The 19,032-nt window shown below is 41.9% G+C and overlaps 1 protein-coding gene across 3 annotated transcripts in view; it reads right to left on the reverse strand.

Moving 5' to 3' along the window:
• The window catches only part of LOC137383287 (dual specificity mitogen-activated protein kinase kinase 3-like), a 148,394-nt gene that overhangs the window by 40,605 nt on the left and 88,757 nt on the right, over positions 1 to 19,032 (reverse strand). For all 3 annotated transcript variants that reach the window (XM_068055864.1, XM_068055862.1, XM_068055863.1), the window contains one exon: positions 2,102 to 2,215. In XM_068055864.1, coding sequence (XP_067911965.1) covers positions 2,102 to 2,215 — 114 coding nt within the window. The remainder of the gene's footprint in view (positions 1 to 2,101; positions 2,216 to 19,032) is intronic.

A 19,032-nucleotide genomic window follows, 5' to 3' on the forward strand; every position in this document is an offset into this window, starting at 1 on the left:
ATCTACTTTCACCACCCTTTCAGACAGTGCATTCCAGAACATAACTTGCTATGTAAATAAATTTCACATCTCCTCCCTGGGAAACTCAATATATTTTTGAGTGGTGTAATTAAAATAGAGGTTGGTTAACAATACCTGAACTGCAATGTGTTCTGGTAACTAAAACATTACACATTAGCCTAGTGGGGGCAGCACAGTGGCGCAGTGGTTAGCACCGCAGCCTCACAGCTCCAGCGACCCAGGTTCAGTTCTGGGTACTGCCTGTGCGGAGTTTGCAAGTTCTCCCTGTGACCGCGTGGGTTTCCGCCGGGTGCTCCGGTTTCCTCCCACAGCCAATGACTTGCAGGTTGATAGGTAAATTGGCTATCGTAAATTGCCCCCAGTGTAGATAGGTGGTAGGAGAATGGTGGGGATGTGGTAGGGAATATGGGATTAATGTAGGATTAGTATAAATGGTTGGTTGTTGATTGGCACAGACTCGGTGGGCCTAAGGGCCTGTTTCAGTGTTGTATCTCTAAATAAATAAAAAAGAACCATGCACTTCACAGTAGTGTAGCATTCTGCAGACTGAAAGAGCACTATTAATCAGAACTGCTCAATGCTAACTAGATGCATTTGTTGATTTTTAAAAAATATATTATTGCTCACATAATGCAAAACAGCAGTAATGAATTGGAAACTATAGGTCCCATCCTATGTCCTGAACATCTCATGATTGCATTTTTGTTGAGACTTAAAGCCTGGCTACCCGACCCAAACCCAACTACATGTGTCGGATTCGGGTCAGGTCGAGGTCTATATTCAGAGTCCAGTATTCGGGTCGGGTCGGACAGTGCTGCCTCTGGGAACTCATGGGATCAGGCTTACCCGTGATTCCCCACAACTCAATCTGCAGGAATAGCCTGCTGTCGGAACAGATGAACAGGATCACAAATATTACCATTTGGACAAGGTAGAGCACAATAACATGTTTGATATCATTAAATTTATTGCAATATTCGTGTCAGGCCTGGGAAGGGTTTCAATTTTGTACCCAAGTAGGCCTTTAGTGAGATTGTCGTGATTGCTAGCACATTGCAAGGAACTCTATTTCCACACCACTAGATGGCATCCAGAGTTATTTAATAAATTGGCAGAGACAAACATGAAACCAGAACTTCATACAATACAGCAGCACAATTTAAAACATATTCAGAATTTCTGTTATACCAGGAAAGAGTTCAGAACATATAGAAAACAGGGCAAAGCAAAGCAAAAAGTATAAGTGAGATTAAAAAATTGAAATGGGAACAAATGGTGACCACAGAAAGCATGAAAAGGGAAAGTAAAATGAAAATGCAAAAACTTGGATCTGAAAGACTAAAATGTAGATATCGTGGCACCTCAACTATCCACCATAATGGAGAAGCCCCTCCCCCAACCAATGAGAATCAAGAGTCCCCTATACTTAATCTGACAGAGGTTTTAAGCTTTTGATTAATCTATTTAGATTAATTCATGCCATATGTCAGTTTTAAAAAAGCCAAATCAAGAAACTGGAGACTGTGAAAGTACATTAAAAGCCTTCATTTGCATTTTTAGCTGTTACATGCAAAACAAACCCAGACTGACCAAAATTCTTGTAGAATCAATATTATGGACCACTTTAAATAGGTTGTGTAAGATGTAGAATAAGCTATTTATGTTCTGAGCAAAACAAGAATGCAAACACAGGACAGGAATGAAAAATTGGGTTTATGAAAGGGAAATATAAACCTCTCAGTTGATCCTCTGGACATTTAAACAAAAAAATTCTACTCCACTTCCTCAACACAAGAACAGGAATAGACCATTCAGCCCCTCAAGTCTGTTCAACCAGTTAGATCACAGTTGATCTGTACCTCAATGCCATTTGCTTCATATCATTGATACCATTACAAAACAAAATGTATCGATATCAGACTTGAAAATTTCAAACAGCATGTTGGGGAGAGAGTTTCACATTTCTGAGAAAAAGTGCTTCCTGATTTCACTCCTGAATGGCCTGGCTCTAATTTTAAGATTATGCCCTAAAGCTTCCATAAAAATATCGAACTTTAGCAAAAAGGCTCATGGTCAGTACCTTCACAGCCATTATGGTTCCGCTGGGTGTGTGCCGGACTTTCTCCACCACTCCATATGCTCCTCGGCCTAGTTCATTGATGGGCACCAAATCATCAGCTTCCACCACAAAATTCTGCAATTAAACCACATGGATAACGATTAAAAACATTTTAGTTTCTGCATAAAATGCATTAGAAACAGTTCAAACATAAATCTCAATCTGCTGCGTGATGCAACTTATAAATGCTCCAACATAGATGGAGCAAAAGGATTTGAGCCCAATCGTGACGCGTTTCTTCAGGACGCAGCATTGTGCAAATGAAGTAAAATATCTGTAGAGCAGATCATCCTAGACTGCTATCACAGACCTCCTAACAGGAGCTCGATCAGATCAGAGAATTGGAAGTTAATAAAAAGAGGTGGGGGAAGAGACAATGCATTTGTTTTACAAATAAGAATCAGCCAAATAAATTTTTGATCATTTTCTCATGGTACAAAGAGGTAGTTAGTTTTGAATTGCTAAACGTTTGTGTTTCTGATATTTGCTTCATGTAATAAAATTGGCAGCCAGCCATAAACAGGAGTTGATTTTCTTGATAGTAGCCAGGGTTGTCATATTTCAGCTCGTTTCCTGATGGAAGGTGGAAATCTTCCTCCATCGCATTTCATTCTGCAAGCTCATGACGCCTACTGAGCTTCCACCTATTGGCCATGCCAAGAGTGCAAAAAAAGCTGCTCAGCTTTAAACCCAAATTCCTTTCACTGTAAAGTAAGGATTTTAAAACTGCATTGCTTTTGGGAGGTCCCATGTACCATTCAAGTACCTGGTATCTAAAGTTGGAAGACTTGCAGTAAAATTGTGTTGCAAAACCTCAGAATTGTGTATTTGTCTGCAATACTGGGAAGGGTTTTAATAGCTCAATTGAGGAAATTACACAACATGCTCAAGCAGTAATCAGTTAATCAAATTTGAATAGCACATCAGAAAGGCCATAAAAAGGGTAAATATCAAACAAGCTTTATGCAGAAACCCATTCAAACACAGCAATTTTCTATTAAAACACTGGAGGTTCCCAACATGACCCTGCTGCTAATGACAGACATTTTCCCTACATTGTTGCTGGTCCTCATTTGATTTTCAGACCCCAGATTTATTTTTATTTCTTCACATGAAAATTTTTATATGAGTTTTAAAGTTGAGATAAAGTTAACCACAGAACACGTGATCTCTCACGCAATAGGTCAACACAGGCATCAAGAGACTCAACCCATCCTCCGCCCCATAAAACACACTGCAAAATGACTGATCCATCAACTGTCCAGTGCTCCTACATTTTCAGCACAGAACAAGTAATAAAATATCACTGGGTCTTTTTGAATATAAAAATACTTCGTAACCTTCAAGTAGTGCAGCTTGCTATAACAAAATCAGTTCGACAGAATTTTTGTTAAGACCATTCTGACTTACATAACGGCAAAATGCCACGGTTGCCATGGTTAAAGCTAATCCTTAATCATAACTGTAATGACACAAGCTTACAGCCTTAATTTGATCCCATGCCATTTTGGGATCCAACAGGACAATGTGGTAAAATGAGAATGTCATTTCATGTGTGAGGTTTGGAGATCGACATTGAGATGGTGAGGATGGTCTGCTGGGAGTCTAGATTCATGGCGAGTTTAACTGACTTGATCTGTAACAGTCCTGTCAAAATTAGAGCAATATCAAGTTCTGTTCAATACAGCAAGACGGACAGCCACAGTGAAAACGCTTACTTTTGCCATACAAACAAAAACAGCAATGCTGTTAGTGCCCTACGTCAAGGTTGTAAGAGAAAATCAAAGACTGTGTTCTATGCCACTTTTTTCCAAGCAGGAAGCATTTGTACGCTGTGAGCCCGCAAGCAACTTACTGCAAGAGCGGGAGAGAGAGAGAGCGGGAGAGAGCGGGAGACAGAGAGACAGAGAGAGAGAGAGAGAAAAAGGGAGAGAAAAAGGGAGAGAAAAAGGAGAGAGAGACAAAGAGAGAGACAAAAAGGGGAGAGAAAGGAGAGACACACACACACAAAACACACGGAGGAAGGGAGGCACCTGAAAGCAGCTCCGTAATACAAATTACAATCATTCCACTTTTAAAAGCTTCTCAAATGCATCACATACTGCTGGCACTAAATAACTGACTGTAGCTGCATCTCAACACCAAACTTTAACCAACGATTACAGTGAATACCACTGTATGCAGAGAACATTGGAAGAAAACCTCTTTGTTCTACTCTTTGAAATACGTGGCAACATGCATCTTTAAAGAGGAACTGGGGGCTCTACTTTGACTTTTGATCGACTGATTAGACCAACACGCTTTGCATCGAATATTCTGGCGGCAAAGCAGCCCACTGTCCCTCTGCCATTTTAAATTTGGCAGGCACGATACAGGTCCCAGGAGACTTGGTCCAGAGTGACGCCTCTTCAGTTCCATCACCCATGGAACAGTCTAGTTCCAAATAGAAATGGAAATCTGTGATATGCTGTAAAAAGACCTCCGATTTCCATACTAAACAGGGGTCCATCACCTGAAACGGGGAGGCATTTTGTGCTCTTTCAAAATGAAGCCAGCTGCATTACTGGTGTTAATGGGGTGATAAGGCAATCTACCCCATCGCACCCTGCTACCATCCTGTTAAAACTAGGGAAAGGGAGGGAAAATCGACCCCACTATATTACGTTCCGAAGAAAGGTCACTGACCCGAAACGTTAACTCTGCTTCTCGCTCCACAGATGCTGCCAGACCTGCTGAGTATTTCCAGCATTTCTTGTTTTTATTTCAGATTTCCAGCATCCGCAGTATTTTGCTTTTATTCCACTATATTCCTGTCTGGGGAAGGTGGTTCTAGCCAAAATATGAAAATGGCAAGAACAAAACGCTTGCCAATCACCTTTTCACTTCCTTTAAATTACACTGGCAGTGAGGAGGTACTACATTTCACAGATGGCATCTCTCGGATGACACATTAAATCTGGGCCCCTTCTGCCTATTCCAGTGGCTCAGGCAAATGTTAAAAAAATCCCAAGGTACTATTCAGAAAGCATGGAATTCCCTCAGTACCTAGCACCGCAGCCTCACAGCTCCAGGGACCCGGGTTCGATTCCGGGTACTGCCTGTGTGGAGTTTGTAAGTTCTCCCTGTGTCTGCGTGGGTTTTCTCCGGGTGCTCCGGTTTCCGCCCACAAGCCAAAAGACTTGCAGGTTGATAGGTAAATTGGCCATTATAAATTGTCACTAGTATAGGTAGGTGGTAGGGAAATATAGGGACAGGTGGGGATGTTTGGTAGGAATATGGGATTAGTGTAGGATTAGTATAAATGGGTGGTTGATGTTCGGCACAGACTCGGTGGGCCGAAGGGCCTGTTTCAGTGCTGTATCTCTAATCTAATATTCCTCCCTCAACCAAAACATCAAAAAGGTAGGAAAGCTGGTCCTTCATTGTACACGGAGTTCTGATGAACGGTCACTGACCAGAAATGTTAACTCTGCTTCTCTCTTCACAGATGCTGCCAGACCTGCTGTGTAGTTCCAGAATTTCTGGTTTTCATTTCAGATTTCCAGCACCTGCAGTACTTTGTCATGTTAGTTGGAATGGATTTGCTTTTATTTACTTTCACTGTACATGGTTTGTAGGAGCTCACTGGGTGCAAGATGGCTGCTGCATCTGCTTACACACCATAGTCACAGCATGTTAAAACGTTATAATGCTGTACGTTTGCCCTTTGGGGCATTACCAGGAACATGAAAAAGTGTTACATAAATGGATTTTCTTTCTTTAGTGCACTATTTAGTCATTTACAATTGCAGCAAGAACTTTATATTGTCATGATTATTTTTGGAGGGATCACATGCGGCTAAGAATAGATGCCCTTAAAGATGGCTTAGCATGCATTAGACCAGCCACACAGACCAGGTTCGATTCCAAGTCAGCAATCCTGGCTCGGGAGGGAGACAAGCTATATATTAAAAAAAAGCTAGAGTTTTCCATACATTTTATTAGTTCTCAGTCTTCTTAAACACATTCCAGTTGCGCGACAGTGACAGGAGGGCTGTCAACATGCCAATTATATTCTGATAAATGTAAGCTTCCTTCAAACAGTTAGCTTTTGTAATTGAATATTCTGTCAACCAACAATTCAAATGCAGTAAAACATCCCAGCAATAATACTGGATCGGCTACGTGTCTTCACCATTATGATAAGCTACTGACCTGATACTGAATCTCCTCCAACTCATTTAGATGATTTATTTCAGACAGTGCATATGATTTTATTGGGAAAAAGGTAATGTTTCTTCCTTAAGAAACTATCGCAGCAGTTTTTCTTGATCTAAAGTACAACATCAAATGATGTGTGCAGTACCTTGTCATGTTAGTTGGCATGGATCTGCTTGTCAGTTTAAAATATAGTGCAGATGGTTGGCACTGTTTTTAAATAGAAAAATTCCCTGAACCAGCGAATGGTGAAGGATCTATCATGGTTTCTGCTAACATGTAAATGGTGTAGGGCTATGGCAGATGGAAATGTATCACACCTTCTGTGGGACACTGCATTTTATTAAACGTTGTAGAAAATATTTTTTTGTAAGATTATTAAAGAAAGGTTGCTTTCCCAGGAATCAAACTACAAGCATCCAAAAGCAGTACGTTACCACTTTCACTTGCTGCAAAAAAAGTTTTTTTTACGAAGGGTGGCTCTGACAGTCAACAGGTTAAAAACCATAAAGGTTCTCAATCCAGTAGTCCATACTGAAATACACACTTTGCTGAGACAGGAAGACTCCATAATACAAGACTGACATTGTACACATCACAATTCAGTTCCAATCTACACCAATACTAAAATGGAATTAGAGGTCAAGATGGGTAAAATTTTCCAATCCAGTGATCCAAAGATACAACTTAAAAATAAACCCTTTATGGTCTTTGTTTACTTCCATTTTCACTCAATAGGGTTTCTTTTCTTTTGTGCTTTGATTTTAAAATTCTCAGCCTTGTTTTCAAATCGTTCCACAGCCTCACCCCTCCCTATCTCTATAAACTCCTCCAGCCCTACAATGCTCCAAAATACCTGTGCACCTCCCATTCTGGCTCTGATGCATTTTCATTGTTTCACCGTTGGTTGTGCCTTCAGCTTCCTAGGCCCTAAGCTCTAGAATTCCTTTGCTAAAACTCTGTCTCTATACCTCTCTCTCCTCCTTCAAGACACTCCTTCACCGTCAGTTGTGGCTCAGCGGGTAGCACTCTGGCCTCTGAATTAGAAGATTGTGGGTTCAAGTTCCACTCCAGAGATTTGTACACAAAAATCTAGGCTGACAGTACAGTGCAATACTGAGGGAGTGCTGCACTGTCGAAGGTACTGTCTTTCAGATGAGATGTTAAAGTGAGGTGCCATCCAGTCTCTCACGTGGATGCAAAAGATCCCATAACACGATTTCAAAGAGAAGAGGTCTTCTCCCTGATGTATTGGCCAATAATTACCCCTCTATCAACATCACGAAAAACAGATTGTCTCGTCATTATCACAAAGCCGTTTGTTAGCGCTTGCTACATTACAACAGTGACTACATTTCAAGAAGTACTTTATTGACTTTAAATGCACTTCCAGACCTCCCGAGATTGTGAAAGACCCTATATAAATGAGTCTTTCCCTTTTCTCTGACCAGGATTTGAGTCACCTGTTGTAATATCTCATGTGACTGTCAAATTTTGTTTGATAATTGCTCCTATGAAGTGCTTTGGAACGTTTGCTATGTTAAAGGCACTCTATAAACGCAAGTTGTTGTTTCCATGTAAAAATGAAAAAAAATATATTAGTTGCATGAGCTGGAAAACACACTGGTCTGTGTTGGATACTCCACTGAGGAGAGTGGTATTGTAGAATGAGATTACAGTTAATCCTGTAAGTAGGTTACTGCAACTAATGACTATTACAAATCTTTTGTGTCACACCATTCTGCAAGGGCATATTTCTGAAGAGGTACAGCTTCCCAAGTATAGTCAACAAGGTCCATTTACTGATGTGAAACCACAGTGAGAAAAAAAAACACAAATATAACAGCTGGATCAATAAAATGAGACTCACTTGAAACACTGCTTGAGTAACTTTAAAGGTAAAAGACACTAAATAAAATAGACTAAAATATTTATAATATGGTACAGTGACTGATTTCACCAAGGTACACCGAGTTTCAAAAAAATGGATGTTGTATATCATGTTGCACAGTCCGAGTCCTATTAACAAAACTCCCGTTTAACAGTTTGTTTGAATTTACAGATACCCATTACAACATCTGGTTATCAGACTATAAATATTAATGTAATCCAAAGACATAGAAAAAATAGCAACTTGCATTTACATAGCACCTTTAATGTGGTAAAATGGCCTGATATGCTTCATAAGAGCGTTATCAAAGTTTGACATCGAGCCATAAGATATTAGGACAGATGACTAAAAGCTTGTTCAAAGAGGTAGGTTTTAAAGGAGCCTCTTAAAAGGAGGAAAGAGAGGTAGAGGGCTGGAGAGGTTTCTGGAGGGAATTCCAGGGCTTAGGACCTCGGCAGCTCAAGGTACACTGCCAAGGATAAAGCAATTAAAATCAGGAATGCTTAAGAGGCCGGGGAGGAGCACAGATACTTGAAGGGTGTAAGGCTAGAAGAGGTTCTAGAAATAGGGAGGGGCAAGGCCATGGAGGGATTTGAAAATAAGGATGGGAATTTTAAAAATCAAGGAATTGATTAACTGGAGCCAAATATAGGTCAGTGAGCATAGGGGCGATGAGTGCACATGACTTGCTGGCAGTTAGGACACGAGCAGCAAAGTTTTGGACGATCTCAAGTTTACACAGGATAAAATATGGGAGGCCAGCCAGGTGTGCGTTGTAATGGTGAAATCTAGGAGGTACCAAAGGCATGGATGAGAATTTCAGCAGATGGGCTGAGGAAAGGGTAGGGTCAGACAATGTTTCAGAGGTGGAAATAGGTAGTCTTACTGATGGCACAGATATGTGGTCAGAAGCTCATCTCATGGTCAAATACGGGTCCAAGATTGTAAACTGTCTGGTTCAGCCTCACACAGTTGCCAGGGAGAGGGATGGAGTCAATGGCTAAGGAAGAGTTTATGGTGGGGACTGAAAACAATGGCTTCAAAGGCAATGTTTACTAAGGTGGTAGCAGAAGTGATAGAACAGACACCAGTGAAAGCAGAAGGAGCAAAGGGACCAAGGTACAGTTCATTAATAGAGTCATATTGATCAGACTACAAACCACTTAAAACAACAATCCACAGACTCCCTATACCAAGACTGATTTTTAAAAAAATCCAATGCATTTCTCTAACATAAATGCTAACTAAGCATAGGAACAGAAGTTGGCTATTCAGCTCCTTGAGCCTGTTCCGCATTCAATTAGATGGTAGCTGATCTGTATCTGAAATCCATCTATCCACTTGCTTTCATTCTGTAGCCCTTAATACTCTTGCCTAACAAAATTCAACTCACCTCATCGTGCCTTTAAATTCTCAATCACCAACGTTAATGTTATATAGAAATTTTAATATAGTTCCATAATAAAGGTCTATAGCTCTTTTCCCCTTCGGCTGCTTCCTTAGAACTTCAGCTGTTGCAATATCTGCCTAAATATTTTGCCATAATTGCACATTTAAGAATGAAGATAAGGAAAACGTAACTGAAGAATCCATAGTACATAAGGAACTTTTGGCTACATTCCTTGCGCAGCTTGCTAACCAAGCCTGAGAGAGTGCCTCAGACATAAAAACCACAGCAACATGGAGCAGTCAAGTGTACATGCCCCAGATTTTGGTCCATTACTTCCTATTGGCAAGTGTTTGAGACTTCCTGTGGTGTGACTGTGCACTGTGCCCAACCCTACCGCTGTGGAGATGCCAACATTTGCAGTGGTTTTGGGAGGTGCAGAATACTTCCTTTAGCATTTGACAATCTTACTACAGTTCACAAACATATTTTTAAATAACCTGCTCCCTTACTTCACGAGCATTCGTTGTAGATGTATTTAATGGTTGATTTGATTGTTGTGATTGACTACCATGGGCGATTTATAGTATAGTCCAGTGTAAGTGGAAACTCACTGGATAACTGAATATAAGAGAGAGAAACTGGGAGGAAAAAAATCCAAGGGGGCGAAATTGATCTATGTTTGCAGCATAAAACAGACTTACAGAATCAACAGCTGACTTTGCACCGCGCTTAATCTTTTTTCCACTGAACTCCACACAGAATAGCTCAAACTTTTTTTGGAGACTTGTTTTCCTAGTCTTATTGTTTGAAATTAAAAATTTTGCCAATTTTTTCAAATCAATGGGAAATATAAACTGAATCGGTGAAAAATCGTCTGCTGTTTGCTACAGCCCTTTTTTGTGTGCTGACTTCAACAGTTTCAAGACTGAAGCTCCCCAAATCCAGGATAGAGCCTCCAGATGGAGCTATATTTACATACACTGCCTCAAATACCTCATGTGTGCTGTAATAAAAAGCCATTTGTGCTGAATATGATATTGTGCTGTATTTAATTAGCCTACAGGCCCACCTATGAATACTTCCTGAACAACAGGGAAGGAAATAATCCTGTGGGTTCAGATGCACAAGTTTCAAATTCTATTTATATGCAGTACTGTTAAATGGATGAGAACCCTCAAGAGAACTAAATGCATCCAAGATTGGATGTGGTTTCTGAACAGACTAAGCCTCTTCTAGACACTCCACCAGTTCTTACATTTCAGTGTGAATGGGTTAAGGGAGGGGTCAGGTGAAGGAAGCTCCCACTGAAACTGGCAAGAGCGTCATTTTTTTCTGCGCCTTGAACAGTGTCTACAGCAACAGAAATTAATGCATTGTAATGGAACAGCCAGTAGATGCTAGGCACCAAGCAGCAAAGGTAATTACTGTGGAACATGCTCAAGCAGCTAAATGGCCTATGTTCTTATGTAAATTTAAATAGACAAAAAGACAACACTTTTTATAATTTTGAGGTTATTTCTAGCCTATTTTCATGCTTTTCCTCCTGGCACTTTGGCTCAAATATGAGCACAAGATGCAATGTTTTTGTCTACAGCACAGTTACTGATTGAGACTGGGAATTGTCAATGGGAATCCCCTGTGTGAGGTGTTGGGAGGAAGAACAGAACCACCTGAAGCCACACCAGGACTGCAAAGATGCACAAGAGACACTCTGTGCCCATTCACACCCCCAGACAGAGATAGCTAGACTTTGCTTTGGCAGATAATTATTGCAAAGGGAAGCTCCAGCTCCAACTCCAACTGCAGGCTTGATGGTACAAAGGTATGTGCATGCCTACCCAACAGTTATGCTACATGGTCCTTCAGAAATTCCACCTTTACAGTAAGGTTTCAACTATGGCTCAGTGGGTATTGCTTTTGTCTGAGTCAGAAGGTCGTGGGTTGAAGTGCCACTCTAGACACTTGAGCCCATAAACTAGGGCAACACTCCAATGCAGTAGAGAGTGTACTGCACTGTTGGAGGTGCTGTCTTTCAGAAGACACGTTAACCCGAGGATTCTGTCCACGTGGTACTGAATAAAAGACGACATGTCAAGATGGCCATTAGACTGCAGCATCTGATTGGCTGCACCTGCCAGGATGCTAACAGCCATAATTTCCTTTGGCAAAGGTCAGACCCAACCTGCACTGGCAGATGCAAGACCGTATTATGAGTACATTCGTTGCTAAACATACACCATGGAACTAACTCAGCTAGCGACAGAACTGTTCTGCCCAGATCTCAAACCAGTAGTGGCTTTCCTTTCTCTTCATTTTTGTCATGTTTTAATCTGCTACCCCTCAGTCTGGGCAAAAATTACTCATGAGAGGAGATATCTTTTGTCTCCATCCTTAAAAGTCACTTACATGCAATTTTCTGCTCCCACTAACAGTCTGCTTCTTACAATTGAACTGATCTACACCTGGATCTGTGAATGCTGCTGCAAATGAACTAACTCCAGGAAATGATGTACTCTTAGCACATCACCATTTAGACAGGATTGGAACTCATTCTTAGCCAGACATGACTTGCACAACAAGAGAAAACTCAAACTACTTAACTTCAAACAGACATCTAGGCACATAATAATCAAATGCTTTGTTTGCCATCTAAGTGATGATGCAGAAGAACTACACAACAGAAGTATGGTTAGTGCTGAAAATAGAGACATGTTGAAGCTTTACGTCTTGCACTCATCAGGACAATCTGCAAGAATACCAATGTAAGGAAAAACAAATTTACACTGTATGAGAAGAGACTGCTGATTGTTTGGCAAGTGAACACTGCTTGGTAGAGGCGTTGCCATGGAGAATGCACCAGTTTACAGTGACCGACAGTTAATTGCCAAATTTTGTTTGAAATTTAAACCAGGCAGCTTGACTCCGATTGGTTAATGCCTTCACCACGGGAACGAACCAGCGAATGGCTGTCACTTATTTTGTTTAGCTGAAACAGGCACAAAGTTTGTACATATTCAGTCTGCAAAGTACAGGGCCCTGTGTATTAAGATACGTAGCTTCCAGTACGCGCAAATGCACCACACTGCAAGTCCTACTGACGATCTTCAATTCAAATTTCCCGCCACAAACCAGTGTCCATTGAAGACGCTGAATCCTTGAAAGCATGCCTAGCTGATCTAGCGCACGCATATTGCGGGATTCCAAACGACATGTCTGATTTCCACATGCAACGTGAATGTCTGACAGCGCTGCGAGGCCTTAAGACCAACCCAGACATACACATCAGTAAACCTGACAAAGGGACGGGAATAGTCACGCTTGTTAAGGATGACTATATCAACAAAATGCAGGCCATTCTTAATGACTGGTGCAAATTCATATCCTTTGGACCTACCGCTCATCATGACCGGACAGCCTTGCTCGAAAGTAAGCTTAAAAAAACGCTTGCTGGACTTGTGTAAAAGCAATGAGTTGCCAGGTGATGTATATGACAGGGTTCGTCCTCACGGCTTGTTGCACCCACGTATGTATGTGCTGCCCAAGACACACAAAAGTGATGTCCCTCTACGCCCTATGACCGGTTCTGCACATGAATTGGCCAAATGGTTGGGTGAATTGTTACGAACAGTTTTGAGCAAGTTCTCCACACACCCGGTGAAGGATTCCTTCACATTTACAGGACTTGCATATCGATAGCAATGCCTTGCCCATGTGCTCATTTGACATTACTAGCCTATTCTCCAATGTACCACTTAAGGAAGCCATAAATATTTGTACCACAGCACTATATCATGGTGAACTAGACCCACCACCATTGCGTTAATCAGTATTCATTGAACTTACGAACTCGGCAACTCGTGCAGTTGAGTTCAGTTTTAATGACACCATGTATGCCCAATAGATGGTGTTGCCATGGGATCCTCTCTGGACCCAGCTCTTGCAAACATCTTTGTTAGGTTCCATGAAAAACATGCATTTGAGGGAATGACACCTATCCTCCTACCTCTTATATATTTCCGATATGTAGATGATACGTTTGCTATATTTGAATCCACAACTGCATGCAATAATTTCCTTACACATCATAACAGGCTCCATTCTGCACTCAAATTCACCTTTGAAATGGAGCAGTCAAATGAGCTCCCCTTCCTTGATGTACAGTTTAGAATCTGATAAGGGGTTCTCTACCATCATCTACCGCAAACCTGCTTCACTGGTCAATACAGGAGTTGGGATTCTTACAGTTCCACATGCTACAAGATTAGCCTTATCAGCAACCTCGTAAATAGGGCCCAAGCCATTTGCTCAACATGCAAGCTTGATGCTGAAATAGGGCAAATCAAAAGGCATCCAATGTGACAATGGCTACCCTGATCAGATCATTTCTTGCTGTATATCGCGCAAACTTCTGAACGGGCCTAAGACTGTCATTTTCAGCCCTGAAAAGTGCCCAGTCTACCTCAAATTACCCTGGAAGGGGAATGTATCCTAAAAAAAAATTGAGCAATAGGTGAAGCTAGCTGTTTCATGCTGCTACTATGCAATAGCAACACATGTGGTGTTCGCCACTAGCAGGATGCTGCCATCAAGGCAAAAAGACATCCTGCCTATTACACAAATGAGTAATGTGACATATGAATTTCAATGCCAGTGTGATGCTAGGTATATAGGCCGTATGTCCCAAAGACTGGTAGATTGTATCAAACATGTCCCTTCCGCTGTTTGCAACGGGCAAGGTACAGGCCGTACCCAACCAGCCCGTGCTTGCAAAACTCAACATTAGACGTGATTCTACAATTGGACAATGCTAATAATTACACTGACAACCAATTTAAGATTGTCAGTTGGGCTCGCAGTGTGGCGCATTTGCACATACTGGAAGCTACATATATTAATATACAGGGCCCTGTTCTTTGCAGACAGAAAGAACATGTACAAACATTGCGACTGTTTCAGCTGAAAAAATAAGTGACAGCCATTCGCTAGTTTATTCCTCAGGGCAATGCCTGGACCAGAGTCAAGCTGCCTGGTTTAAATTTCAAATAAGGCTTGGCAGTTAATTGTCAGTCGCCGTAAAAATGGTGCATTCGCCATGGAAACATCTCCACCAGAGTCCACATGCCATCCAATCAGCAGTCTCTTATCATACAGTATAAAGTTGTTTTCCCTTACATTGGTATTTTTGCAGATTATCCTGATGAGTGCAAGATGAAAAGCTTCGGCAACATGTCTCTATTTTCAGCAATACTCAAGTTTTGTAATACCAAATGACTAGAGGTAAAGCTACTGTTGAGTGGTTAGACAATCAAGATCACATGTCTGCACAGATTGTGATCTTCAAAACACTGATAGAGCCAAATAGTAACAATTTTGACTTAATTAGTATAAACCAGCTTTTACAGGCATCAAAATCAGTCTTTGGATGAAGCACTAAATGGGCATTATCGTATCAGACACCGAATATACTTTCCACCCAATATGCAGCTCCATTACCTTCAATAGAACTGAATATCAACCATGGCATATAACACGTGGCTGGTGCATTACCAACCATTTAGCAATACTGTCCAAGATGAATTTCTACCCCATAACACCTGGATAAGTAAAAATTCCACTGCTACTGTTCTTGAGGTATGACTATTTGGTAAGATATAACAACAGTAGCAGTACAAGGATTTTTCCCCCCCATTTCCTTCATGGATCTTCCCCAAATGTCAAACAGCAGCTGAGAGGTACAGAGATGAATGTTGTCCAAATCCCAGTAGTGCAACTGTGGTTCAAAGTGACAATCCATCCAAATGGGCTTTTCCCGCTTCCAGTGTCAAAATGCATGCCCTTTCCACAACAGCATGGCTTGAATCAAGTGTGGAGATTGGTGAATGCTGGGGTTTGCCAACTCTAGTTGGACATATTTCAGGAGGTTTCATCACATGCCTCCAACTATCCCACCCCTACAGTCTCATCATTGGTCACCCAACATGTCCATCCTAATAGTGCACCACCTTCCCACATCAATGAAAGTGAATAGACTCTTCATTGCTTGACTGGATCATTCTTGATCATTAGTCAAAAAGCCTTTAATTCCCATCTCGCTTTTTTTTTTAAATACCCCTATGATTTTTCTCCTGGGGTTGCTTGCTTTCAGGAGATTAGTTTCTGGAGATTCCAGGACAATCTGGAGGATTGGCAATATGAGTGACCACAAACCAATTGGCTGGAGCTCAAGAACAATGTTCTCCATATGCTCGACAGTGCAATTAATTATTTTGGGGAGGTATGAAAAATGATGCTTCCACCATACGGTTACATCTACTCCCTTTGTAGATTATTGGTAATGTTAAAATGCAGGCTCCCAGCATAATGCAAAATGATGGACAGCTTTCTGTAGGCAGAGTAAACATTTACAATGATTACCAGCATAAGATTGGAAGTCAGTAGTTTGCCTAAAGGAATGACCCAAATCCATTTCAGTCCTCAGATCATTTATATCACAGCTGCTGTACAGGCAGGTTTGTGTAGATTGTTATTGATGAGCTAGGAAACTCTTAACCATTACTTATCCCGACATAAGAAATCCTCTGTCCCCTTTTTGGTAGGACATTTCCTTTGTAAATAGGCTTTAAATCACTCAGAATTCAGATATCTATTGGCCAGTGAACTCCAGAAGGAGTACAAACTTAGGATTTATACTAAAAGCATGAAAAGAGAAGCTAAAAAGATTTAATCGCTTGGTAGTACAGAACCCGAGTATTGCTGAAAAAAAAAGAGACATGCTGTCGAAGCTTTTCGTCTTGCACTCATCAGGACAGACCCAAGAATGCCAAATTTTCAAAGGGAGCAACAATTTATACTGCATGAGAAAAAGGTGCTGATTGTTTGAGGCATTGCCATGGAGAATGCACCAGGAAACTATTATTTCCCATGCTTTTGCTCAATTAAAAAACGTTCAACGCCGAGACATGTTCCTTTTACCGGTGTATGAATATATGTAGCTTCTAGCAAATGCAAGTGAGCCACATTGCAAGCCGGACTGAATCTCAAATTGGTTATCAGTGTAATTCTTAGCACAGTTGGGGTTGCTCACCAAGTGCTGTCCAATTGCGGAATCACATCTAACTCGAGACAGTGTTTTTGAACATATTCAAGGACGAGATCGAAAGATATCTGGACTCAAGAGAATCGAGGCATATGGGTGTCTGGTGGGAAAGTGGAGTCGAGGTCGAAGATCAGCCGTGATCTTATTGACTGGCAGAGCAGGTTGAAGGGACCATATGGCCCACTCCTGCTCCTTTTTTTAAAAAACAAATCTCTCATGGACCAACAGTCTCAGACTTAATAAAGCCCACATCAAACTGTAAAGAGGTTACAAACTTTTGTTATTCAGACACCATGCAGAAAACTACTGAAACTCATTCACTATACATTTGAATCATTTCAAAGGAGGAAAGACTTGCATTTATATTGCAGCTTTCACATTCTCAGGACGTCCCAAAGTGCTTTACAGCTAATGAAGTACTTTTGAAGTGTAGTGATTGTTGTGATGTAGTAAAAATGGCAGCCAATTTGTGCACAGCAGGGAGTTCCAGGATTTTGACCCAGCGACAGTGAAGGAAAGGCAATATAGTTCCAAGTCAAGATGGTGTGTGACTTGGAGGGGAACTTGCAGGTGGTGGTGTTCCCATGCATTTGCTGTCCTTGTCCTTCTAGTTGGTAGAGGTCGCGGGTTTGGAAGGTGCTGTCTAAGGAGCCTTGGCGCATTACTGCAGTGCATCTTGTAGATGGTACACACTGCTGCCACTGCACGTCGGTGGTGGAGGGAGTGAATGTTTGTAGATGGGGTGCCAATCAAGCAGGCTGCTTTGTCCTCGATGGTGTCGAGCTTCTTGACTTTTGTTGGAGCTGCACCCATCCAGACAAGTGGAGAGTATTCCATCACACTCCTGACTTGTGCCTTGTAGATGGTGGACAGGCTTTGGGGAGTCAGGAGGTGAGTTACTTGCCTCAGGATTCCTAGCCTCTGACCTGCTCTTGTAGCCACGGTATTTATATGGCTACTCCAGTTTAGTTTCTGGTCAATGGTAACCCCTAGGATGTTGACAGTGGGGGATTCAGTAATGGTAATGCTGTTGAATGTCAAGGGGAGATGGTTAGATTCGCTCTTGTTGGAGATGGTTATTGCCTGGCACTTGTGTGGCGCGAATATTACTTGCCACTTATCAGCCCAAGCCTGGATATTGTCCAGATCTTGCTGCATTTCTACACAGACTGCTTCAGTATCTGAGGAGTCACGAATGGTGCTGAACATTGTGCAATCATCCGTGAACATCCCCACTTCTGACCTTATGATTGAAGGAAGGTCATTGATGAAGCAGATGAAGATGGTTGGGCCTAGGACACTACCCTGAGGAACTCCTGCAGTGATGTCCTGGAGCTCATATGATTGACCTTCAACAACCACAGCCATCTTCCTTTGTGCTAGGTATGACTCCAGCCACTGGAGGGTTTTCCCCGATTCCCATTGACCTTAGTTTTGCTAGAGCTCCTTGATGCCATACTCGGTCAAATGCTGTCTTCATGTCAAGGGCAGTCACTCTCACCTCACCTCTTGAGTTCAGCCCTTTTGTCCATGTTTGAACCAAGGCTGTAATGAGGTCAGGAGCTGAGTGGCCCTGGAGGAACCCAAACTGAGCATTAATGAGCAGGTTATTGCGAAGCAAGTGCTGTTTGATGGCACTGTCGATGACACCTTCCATCACTTTACTGATGATTGAGAGTACACTGATAGGGCGGTAATTGGCTGGGTTGGACTTGTCCTGCTTTTTGTGTACAGGACATACCTGGGCAATTTTCCACATTGCAGGGTAGATGCCCGTGTTGTAGCTGTACTGGAACAGCTTGGCTAGGGAACCGGCAAGTTCTGGAGCACAGATCTTCAGTACTATTGCTGGAATATTGTCAGGGCCCATAGCTTTTGCAGTATCCAGTGCCTTCAGTCATTTCTTGATATCACGCGGAGTGAATCGAATTGGCTGAAGTCTGGCATCTGTGATGCTGGGGACTTCAGGAGGAGGCCGAGATGGATCATCAACTCGGCACTTCTGGCTGAAGATTGTTGCAAATGCTTCAGCCTTATCTTTCGCACAGATGTGCTAGGCTCCCCCATCATTGAGGATGGGGATATTTGTGGAGCTACCTCCTCCAGTTAGTTGTTTAATTGTCCACCACCATTCACGGTTGAATATGGCAGGACTGCAGAGCTTAGATCTGATCCGTTGGTTATGGGATTGCTTAGCTCTATCGCATGCTGCTTACGCAGTTTGGCACGCAGATAGTCCTGTGTTGTAGCTTCACCAGGTTGACACCTCATTTTGAGGTATGCCTGGTGCTGCTCCTAGCATGCCCTCCTGCACTCTT

The sequence above is a fragment of the Heterodontus francisci genome, chromosome 24 (assembly GCF_036365525.1).
Source record: "Heterodontus francisci isolate sHetFra1 chromosome 24, sHetFra1.hap1, whole genome shotgun sequence".
NCBI lineage: Eukaryota > Metazoa > Chordata > Chondrichthyes > Heterodontiformes > Heterodontidae > Heterodontus > Heterodontus francisci.